General features: G+C 39.8%; 3 protein-coding genes across 3 annotated transcripts in view; 2 read left to right on the top strand and 1 right to left on the bottom strand.

Moving 5' to 3' along the window:
* The window catches only part of SARC_10662 (hypothetical protein), a gene marked incomplete at its 5' end in the record, with an annotated part of 4,045 nt that extends 2,827 nt beyond the window's left edge, over positions 1-1,218 (top strand). Inside the window, 2 exons of the mRNA XM_014295291.1 lie at positions 158-293; positions 993-1,218. Of these exons, the coding sequence (XP_014150766.1) occupies positions 158-293; positions 993-1,195 (339 nt within the window). The 3' untranslated portion in view covers positions 1,196-1,218. The remainder of the gene's footprint in view (positions 1-157; positions 294-992) is intronic.
* Positions 1,219-2,906: 1,688 nt separating this feature from the next.
* SARC_10661 (60S ribosomal protein L23) lies at positions 2,907-5,679 on the top strand. Its single transcript, XM_014295290.1, has 4 exons — positions 2,907-2,971; positions 4,105-4,316; positions 4,750-4,864; positions 5,343-5,679. Exons 1-4 carry the CDS (start codon positions 2,959-2,961, stop codon positions 5,423-5,425), a joined length of 423 nt encoding a protein of 140 aa, XP_014150765.1. The 5' UTR covers positions 2,907-2,958; the 3' UTR covers positions 5,426-5,679.
* A 1,182-nt stretch (positions 5,680-6,861) lies between these two features.
* Positions 6,862-9,260, bottom strand: SARC_10660 (hypothetical protein). Its single transcript, XM_014295289.1, has 3 exons — positions 8,489-9,260; positions 8,169-8,255; positions 6,862-7,923 (listed from the first exon to the last, which is right to left on the bottom strand). Exons 1-3 carry the CDS (start codon positions 9,167-9,169, stop codon positions 7,456-7,458), a joined length of 1,236 nt encoding a protein of 411 aa, XP_014150764.1. The 5' UTR covers positions 9,170-9,260; the 3' UTR covers positions 6,862-7,455.
* Between the last annotated feature and the right edge of the window lie 448 nt (positions 9,261-9,708).

Below are 9,708 nucleotides of genomic sequence, written 5' to 3'. Positions count from 1 at the left end.
TTGCATACCTCCATGTCATGTTCATTTACTCGCCCTTACGTATTGAATGATCGCTTGTCAGCAAAGAATGGGCTCTGTTCCACTACTAACCCTCGGGACAATCACGCACACCTCTCCAGATCGCTGACTAGTCTTAACACCGCTACCCATATCACAGGCATTTAGCAAAGAAGGACGTATGCATCACGATCTGGCGCTGAAACTACAGCGGGAGGCATGCGAACTGATATTCTCATCACGCAACACGCGACACAGCCCAGAGGTCGACCTCCACGGCTTGCACGTGTCAGAAGGTATGTACCGAACATCACATTCGTGAGGAGTTTATGTCATTGTAGGTCGGCTGTAACGGGTTGCAAGTCTGAGAACGAGTAGACCAACCATTGTTTATAGCTCTTACTGTATAGTGTATTGGTTATGCGTCGTGTTATCTCGAATGTGTTAGGTACAAAAGTATGTTTCGACACAATATAGAGGCCGACGGTTACGGTTGGTATCAGCCGAGGTGCGTCTAATTAGTACTGACAGAGTGTACTATACAAGCTGGCGTGCGTCGGGTTGTCTGTCGCGGTCCAGATACATGCCGTGACTCACACTGTACAGCTCTTACATAGTGTGTAGAAAACGTGGTGCGTTGATATCGCTGTCGACCTCGTTTACCATGCTGGCTACCTGGGATGAACTGATGCTGAGTGTAACGAGGGGCAGTAAACGATAAGTCCACTGGCTTTATCGAGTCGTGCGCATGCCTATATCTTGCAAGAAATGATCATAGCAGAGGCAGGAGGCCCCAAGTATATTAATATTGTAAACCCAAGTTTATTAATATGGTAAAACACTTCATGCACAACTGGTCACAGCGTCCCTTCAGAAGCACGGCACACTTAAAAACAGTTTTGGTATCTCTTGAAATCTACCTGTATACCTCTAGATGCAATCTCATCTCAAGATTAACCATAGCTAACTCATTATAAACAATCCTCTGTGTGCAGCATTGGAGCTCTTAGAAGGACTGTTAGGGAGGGCGGCTGAGTCAAATGAGTACATTTGTATAATCACTGGCACTGGTCGCCACTCCGTACAAGGGCGTGCGCGTTTGCGTCCTGCCGTGGAGAAATACCTAACTAACCATGGCTATTCATATACAGATGCAAGTACAGATCAAAGGGGGGGGATGATAAAAGTTAAACTTTGACAATAAAATGTAAAATATTGGGACCACGATTGATTGCAGTTGTTGAAACGTTTGTTTTATTGCACACCCACCCACACAAGCTTTATATGTCTGATTATATATGAATATATATACACACACACACATATATATATATATGTATATTTATAAATACATATACACATATATATATATTACATTATATACATATACACATTATATATATTATATTTGTATATATATTATATAAATATATATATATTTACACACACACACACACACACACCCATATTTATATATATTATAGATAGAAATATTATATATATATATTCAGGCACTCTTCGCGTCCATACGAAAATCGGAGCTTAGGATTAGTTGGTGTATTAGTGTGGGATGTGCACCGTGTAATGCAATATCTCGACAGTGAAGCTTATCTATTGAATGAAACGGAAATGCGTCTCATTGGTCAAGAATTTGCGCACCGTGTAATGCAATATCTCGACAGTGAATCTTATTCATTGAATGAAACGGAAATGTGTCTCATTGGTCAGGAATTTTTCCTCGACGTCTTAGTCTGTATCTTCACTTTGGATGAGTTCGGATGGGACCCAGGCTCTTCATAGTACAAAATAGAGACAATATACCTGCCAATCTAGTTGATAAACATACAAAATTTAAAAACCCGTCATACCGTACGTCTAAACAACTCTAAAAATTCGATATATTAGATATGATGATAATTCTAAGTGAATTTGGAACCTTCGTGATGCTATCACTGTGTATACCTTCGTCGTTCGTTCGTATGTTCACGACAAGTAACTGTACGGAATCTGGTGAATCGACTGGACAACGCACCTGTCCCATCAACCTCCACCATGAAATACTCTCACAGAGTATCATCCAAAACTGATGAATCATAGTGGTGATGGATGTATTTACATCAGCGAGCGAGAACATGAACCGAATATAAATATGCGTTTGAGCTTGGTCGTCCACGCTGTACGTTCGAACGCTCTGTTCTCTTCAACACTGAAAGACATGAATATATTTCACATTTAGGGCATGCTTCCAGTGTCTTTTACAGTAACAATAAGCCATTTCCCAAAGCGCAACTGGTAATTCACATTTTACGTCTTGTTTACGAACAAATGACTATTCTATACGACTAGATAATTTATGGTCCCTAATAATAACCATCAAGTCAAGATAAGCTGATAGAGATTTATAACACTTAATAATTCCTTATATGTCTACAGTCTACACCGCATCTAAGAATATGCTATCAATTGCGTACAGAGTATGTCACTGTATGGTACCACCATATTGTCACATAATAATAAGGCGATACATATTTCATTTCCACATACGGTTTGTATTTACAATGTTATTTTGTTTTGAAAAAAAAAAGAGTCACAAGAGGAAGTCAACTGAAGAGAAGTCAAGACTCAAGAGTCAAGACCGCCAAAGAAATAATTTGCAACATATATATAAAAATTGTCGTTATTTAAAATTCTTTCTTACATTTAAAGCTTGTGTTAGTAAGTTTATTATGGGGGTATCATATCAATTGTATTCTAGTTTACTACATTCTTTGTTGATCCTCCCAGTCGAGTACCTACCATGTCTCCAACTATTTAATGTTCGGTACCTGCCCTCTATTTTGTGTCCCGGGTGATGAGCATCCACCCAAATACCACATGTGTAATTTCCCATTTTGAATGAACTGTACAAAATGAACTTCACACGGCTTACGCATCTTTCTTTTACCCCAGCAAATAGCAAACATGTCTAAGAGAGGTAAGCGAAGCTAACCGGCCTGTGTGGTCTGTGTATACGGATGCAATTCAATATGTATGCACATACACACACACACACAGATGTACTGTAGCATTAGAGACATGTAAAGCAAATGGGGTAATAGTTCAACAGAAAAATAGTGCTGGTGGAATGACTGGGAACTTTGGCAACCTGGTCGGCGCATAGATGACGTATCTAAGATAAGATTCGACAACGAAAATAGTTACACTGAAATACAGCCAGCTGGGATGTTATACTGAGATCAGTCGTATACAACAACAGTCAAAACAGCAACTATACAGAACAGCTACAACTATAGAAATCGGGAAGCTTGGTCGTGTACAAAAATGTGGATCACCATTTTGGGGTGCTTAAGCATAGTGAAAGTATACACCTTCAATTTCATATACTAGTATATGCGTACGTAATATCATAGTTACTCACTTTCTGAGGTTGATATAACTACTATGCCTGGTGATGGTTGACTATCGCTGCTGAGCTCTGAATCATAAACACATTCACGAGCATTGACACACAAACATGGATATATATATATACATGCACATATGTATATATACATATATATATACATGTGTGTGTATATGTTTATGTATGTACATGTACATGTTTACAATAGTATGTATATATTACATGTTAATATTCAGTGTATAATATATATATATATATGTATGTATATATATATATATGTATGTATATATATATATGTATGTATGTATATATATAATATGATTATATGTATGTATGTACATATGTATGTATATTCATACATGGACATATATATGTAAATATATGAATATTTCTATTGTGTGTGTATATTGCGTATGTATGGCATGTATAGGTATATACATATATATATATATATGATCCAAGTATGTATTATGTATGTCTGTATATGTACATGCTTATTATGTATGTATTTGCACACATACGTACTCTCTCTATCTGTCTCTTAAACACGCACACACACATATATATATATGTGTGTGTATATGTAATAGTAGTATGCTTCCACATGTCAATTTATCGTTTTTCAAACAAGTATAGTGATTAAGTGTAGATTTATATTGCCCTTAATTGAATCTCGAAACGTACGCCATGGCAACTAAAAATAGGACGTGGAGGAGCCCAGGGCAACAAGTTCCGTATGGCACTTGGTCTGCCAGTGGCCTCAGTAATGAACTGTGCTGATAACTCCGGAGCCAAGAACTTGTACATCATCGCCGTATTCGGTGTTAAGGCATGTCTCAACAGATTGCCCGCTGCTGGTGTAGCGGACATGTTCGTTGCTTCCGTGAAGAAGGGAAAACCCGAACTTCGTAAGAAGGTATGTTTAGTATACACGAATACTGTCGGGATGCAATAGTAGGAGTGCATTTTGTGTGACTATGTAGTCTTGCACGCATATAATAGTCTTGTATTATGGTATACGAATATGGTTAATATTTTGTGTATACTATCGCACTCAAGCCAAGTGTAGGATTAAATGATGACTTAGTACGCTATTTAACCCAGCTCTTCGAAAAATTCATGAGACTAACTAGTTACAGTTCTGAACTCTTACACAAAATTGGCTTGGGTGTACGTTGACCGACTGTTTTGTGCTTTGTAATTCTATACACGAAGAGTGTTGCATGTAATCAATATGCATCGTGCACTTCTATAAAAAGTAGATTTTTATCTGTTGGCCAAACTTGATCATATCTCGCTTGTACATATCATGTAATTTTTTTTACTTTGTATCTCGTTCATTGATATAGGTTATGCAGGCAGTTGTCATCCGTCAGCGCAAGTCATTCCGCCGCAAGGATGGTGTGTTCATCTATTTTGAGGACAACGCCGGTGTTATCGTTAACAACAAGGGAGAGATGAAGGGTATGTCAGCTATAAGAAGTTTGCGACTTTGGGTAATGTATACACACCATGGCGTGCCATTGAAGCTTCAAAATATATCAAGACCTATCGACTACTGTGGTTGATGGTTGTTCTTAGTGTATGTGTAGTACTGAGTATAGACCTACGTGGACCTTTGTCGTAACCCAGCCAAGCATGTAGGATTAAATGATGACTTAGTACGCTATTTAACCCAGCTCTTCGAAAAATTCATGAGACAAACTAGTTACTCTTCTGAACTTCTACATACTTTTGGCTGTTAATTTATGTATTTTGGATTACTCTGCGCGTCTATTGTTTGAATTGTGTGTGTTGAACACAATGCGTGATGCACAGTTATTTGATTGTGATATTTATTATGATAGCTCAACATTGGTGCAAGTTCGAGCGAGTGCCGAATGTATTCTCTGTACAAGAAGCTTAGCTTATATATTCCCGTCTTTTGGGTTGTGTGCTGCAGGATCCGCCATCACTGGACCTGTTGCTAAGGAGACCGCTGATATGTGGCCTCGTATTGCCTCAAATGCTGGAAGTGTCGCTTAAATCATTTGCTGTACATGAATGAAATATAAATAAATGATGGGTTGCGTCCGGAATGTGGAAGCGATGGTCTGTAAGTACTCGTGATAGTGAACAGTATCTGGTTGCTATGTAATTTTTTTAAGTCCATGGTGTCGATGTACATTTAAGCTGTGTGCGGATATGACGGTTTGACAGTGTTATGTTTGTTTACTATCAGTGTTATCAACTTATTTATACCATGTAACATCTTACTGAGCGTCCGTTTGTGTAGGCTTTTAATGTCCATCTAGTGTTGCTATACAGTTATGTTTATGTACCCGAGTCATTCCGTGTATATAAATTATAATAACATATGGTAGTATCAGTCTGGAATGCAAAACATCTGATCTTGGTATTTTTCAGAAGTGTCGATGGGACCTGTTGTCGTACAAATGGTGATGTGCATTCTAATGCACCTGCAGTGTTGGGTGATGAAGACATAGTCAAGGAGGCGTTTTGTAATACCTACTCGGTATCTGGATTTGCGGATGCTATACTGAGCAGGCTTTGCTTCGATCTTGCATAGACCCAGAGAACTGCTGCAATACGCCGCATTGGGTCATGCTCGCTCTATAGTGTGAATATTGAAATGTACCGAAGAAGCCACCGACTCTGGAATGATGCATAACACGTCCATGTGTATGATTTTACAACTGATTAATTGTACAATCACCATCTTTCGGCTGACCAGATCGTTGTGCTGTTCGTCTTGGCGTATAGCTTTCCTTGTCAATTCTATACTGTTTCGTTATATATTCAATAAAAATCGGATACCGGTGACTTTTTTAAAATTTTGCATATATTTTTCAGCTTCGCACACACGGTGCATGAGGGGTTAGGTAATCGCTGTCTGATCTGTTCTCCGGTTAAAGTTGTCCAATCTGCTCAGCTTGAAGTACATTCAGTATCTAGAGAACTTTGCGCACAATTTCTCGTGATATTCAGTTTGTATTCTTTTTATATAACGTATAATTAATGTTCTAGATTTGCATATCAAAGTCTCCAGATGAATTGCACGGAAGTTTTAAGAACTACCTTCCACAGTGGTGCTCCAGCAACGTTATCGTTTGTAACAATTGAGCTGGACTGCATTCGACATGGTAGCATATGTACTGATTCTCTTTCAGACTTGTAAGGTAGTTTGCTCCCAACATATATCTTGTTCTACCCATTATGGTGTCACCCTTAATAATAAGCTCCTAGAAGTTTGTTGTGCTCTGGATCTTGAAGTTGGACTGACTGATAGCGCCAGTAAATCAATACTATCGGTGTCAGAAAAAGGTGGCTAAGCAGCACGCTCGTGAATAGAAGTCGATGACTTAGATCCTCGCATGATAAATGTATACTTAAGCATCATAGAGACTATCTATGCGATTTCAATTCGAACTAGGCTCAGACTTGCGGATGCAAAAAAGTCCTATACACGAGTAAAGTTTTGTCATTTTATTTCATTATGTCTTTACCATACCAGCCACAGGCGTATGATGTGCTTTTGTTCAATTCAAGAGACTATTTGTGCTATTTACAATCGTTCAATCCATGGAACGATGCTTTATCTACTTTCAGTTTGTTCCTCTCGTTAAATATTTCTCAAGTGTTCGTTCTGAAACCGGGAGTAGTTCCACACAGTAGAACTTGTCCAATATACCACTGCGTAGGCGCTTTGCGACAACGCGGCAAGTACGCTCCTATAATGGGCTGTATTTAATCTCCCATAAGTTCTTCGAGCCTTGCACCTTGTCAGCGGGCCTCTAAGGCTCCATTGCCAAACCATAGTCCAGAAGGTCTTAGTTGAGTACCGTGTAATGTTACGATGAACAGTGACACTCTACAGCAAGCTGCGGACTCAATGAGTGTAATATATACCATTTGGGTGGTTACTGCTTTTTGGCCGAAGAATAAACGAATGCCTCAGGCAGTTTCACAGATGAGTAGGAGCAGAAAAAATTCACTCATATAATCTGGGCAGGCTCTTAATCAAGCAGATGATACAATCCAATACACTCTGAAAATCATCTACCAAGCTCGGAGCCATCCAACTTCCTGGTAAGCACATCCAGCTCGGCGGCGATCTTCTTCTGTATGTCCGCCAACTGCGCTACGCTGCTCTGTATCTCTGCACGATCCATTAACGTGGCAGATCGTGAGAATATGTCACTCAACATGCCATTAAAAATATCCCAGATGCTAACGTCCTCAGACGATATCACAGATATCACCTGTTCCGTATCATTTCCTGTAACTTGAGGCTGGTCGTCGTTGATATAAACCACAGTGATTACAGGCGGGTTTGTGTTTGTGACTGGTGGTACAGGATTGGGAACCGCCACAACATCCTCCCCGTCCACGATGTCGGGTGAAGCGACAGCGACTCTATCAGGGATTGCTGGAATGGAGACCCCGGTCACAATACCCTCAATCCAATCTTGAAATGCAGAAATCCTGCTATTTACACCAGGATAATTACGTCGCGCACAGCCCTGTGATAATAAAAAAACAAGAATATGAGTGACAGTCTATTCTTCACTTACAACGAGAACAGATGCAAGATAAATTGTATTAGATAGGCAAAGAATAATATTCAAATTCGTTATTCTCACTAAAACTTGATAGTATTATTTTATAGTGGGTTTGCGACACCAGAAGATGCATAGAAGAAGATTAAATGTACACATATCCTAATCAAACATTCGTAGCACAACCCAGTGGGACCCCTTGAACTCACCTCGCCGAAGCTGACGACGCCAACTACTGTACCACTGGCTAGAGTACCATCTGCACCTGGGGCAATCAAAGGTCCGCCTGAATCACCCTAAAATATTTGATCGTTTTTAAAGTGCGAGATGAAGAGTTAAAACATCAGCTACTACAGAAGAGAAATGAAAGGAACAACGAACATAGTTCACGACGTAATTACACGCCTAATTCAGTGTACATCCAGTATTCAGCAAAAGCACCATGGAGGCAACCACCAGACTACCCAGATACACCGGCCCAGAACCAGAATAAAACACAAGAGTACCGATGCATATCACTCATCCTTACCTGGCACGAATCCTTGCCAAGCTTATAAGTGCAGATGTTTTTGTTAGTAACCAACTCACCATACACCCTACTACAGAGAAGTGTATCAATCGTATCGACACTCACGCCCCTCAGCTGATCAGGCAGTACACTGCCTTGTTCATTCATCAATCCCCATCCAATATACGATAAAGGATCACCCACAGCCGGGATTGCTGGGTCGAAATTGATTCTGGCCACTTGAATAGTATCCGGAGCAGGACTCGATAATTTCAGCAAGCATATATCATTTTGCAGATAGTAGCTATCGAAGTCCTCGTGGCACGTTATCTGTGATATGCCGGATGTGTGCATCTCATCTTGCGAATATTGACTAGATTTTCCAATCTCTATGGTATGGTATAGTGCTTGACTGCCGTAATCTTCTAAGCAATGTGCTGCCGTGAGTACCCAGTCGTTACTGATTAACGTACCCCCGCAATAATGTGCACCGAAAGACCCGTATGAAGGAGCGTTTATAGACACCATCCAGGGTATTCTTTCCTCTACGACATCTCCACCCACAATCCGAGCCATAGGACTGAAGTCTGCCTCAGTGGAATTGGCTAGATCGACGTTTACGGGAGGAGTAACTGCACAAGCTACTTTAATAGTTGCCTGCAGGCAAAGAGCAAGTGAAATATAGCCATGCTTGCGTAACATTTCAGCTGCTTTTAGAACGAAACCTAATCGCTAACGAAGTTTGATATTTAGGAGATTTAAAAATAAAATGCGAGTGTTCAAAATGTGGTCGACTCACCTTTCTTATATATACCTTCTGCCATCATGTGATTCAGCCTGTTCACTGTAGTACATGTTCACTGTAGTACATGGCCTATTGGCCTAAAACCCTGCAATGAGCAATCTACATTCTAAAGAAACCTGTATTGATATTTTTTTGTCATCGCTCATTTGAAAAAAGTTAATGAAATAATGAATGCATCGGGGAATCATTGTTTAAAAAAGTGATTGTTCTGTTTCAGTTTCACTCTCCTGAAACTAATACGGGCGAATGGGGTGTCATTGTAACAATAAAATGTTTAGACTATTAATATTTAGCCAATGAACTAAAAATAGAACTATGGCGGTATTTAATCTTTTTATGGTTGTTCTCAGGACTCATGAGTCATGAGTCATTGCCTCATTCAGAATGAAGTGTTTCACCGTGCCCACTGCCCAGTGGTCAGAGACTCAGAGTGGTC

The sequence above is a fragment of the Sphaeroforma arctica genome (assembly GCF_001186125.1).
Source record: "Sphaeroforma arctica JP610 unplaced genomic scaffold supercont1.1340, whole genome shotgun sequence".
NCBI classification, from domain to species: domain Eukaryota; class Ichthyosporea; order Ichthyophonida; genus Sphaeroforma; species Sphaeroforma arctica.
This window is presented reverse-complemented; position numbering and strand designations above follow the sequence as displayed.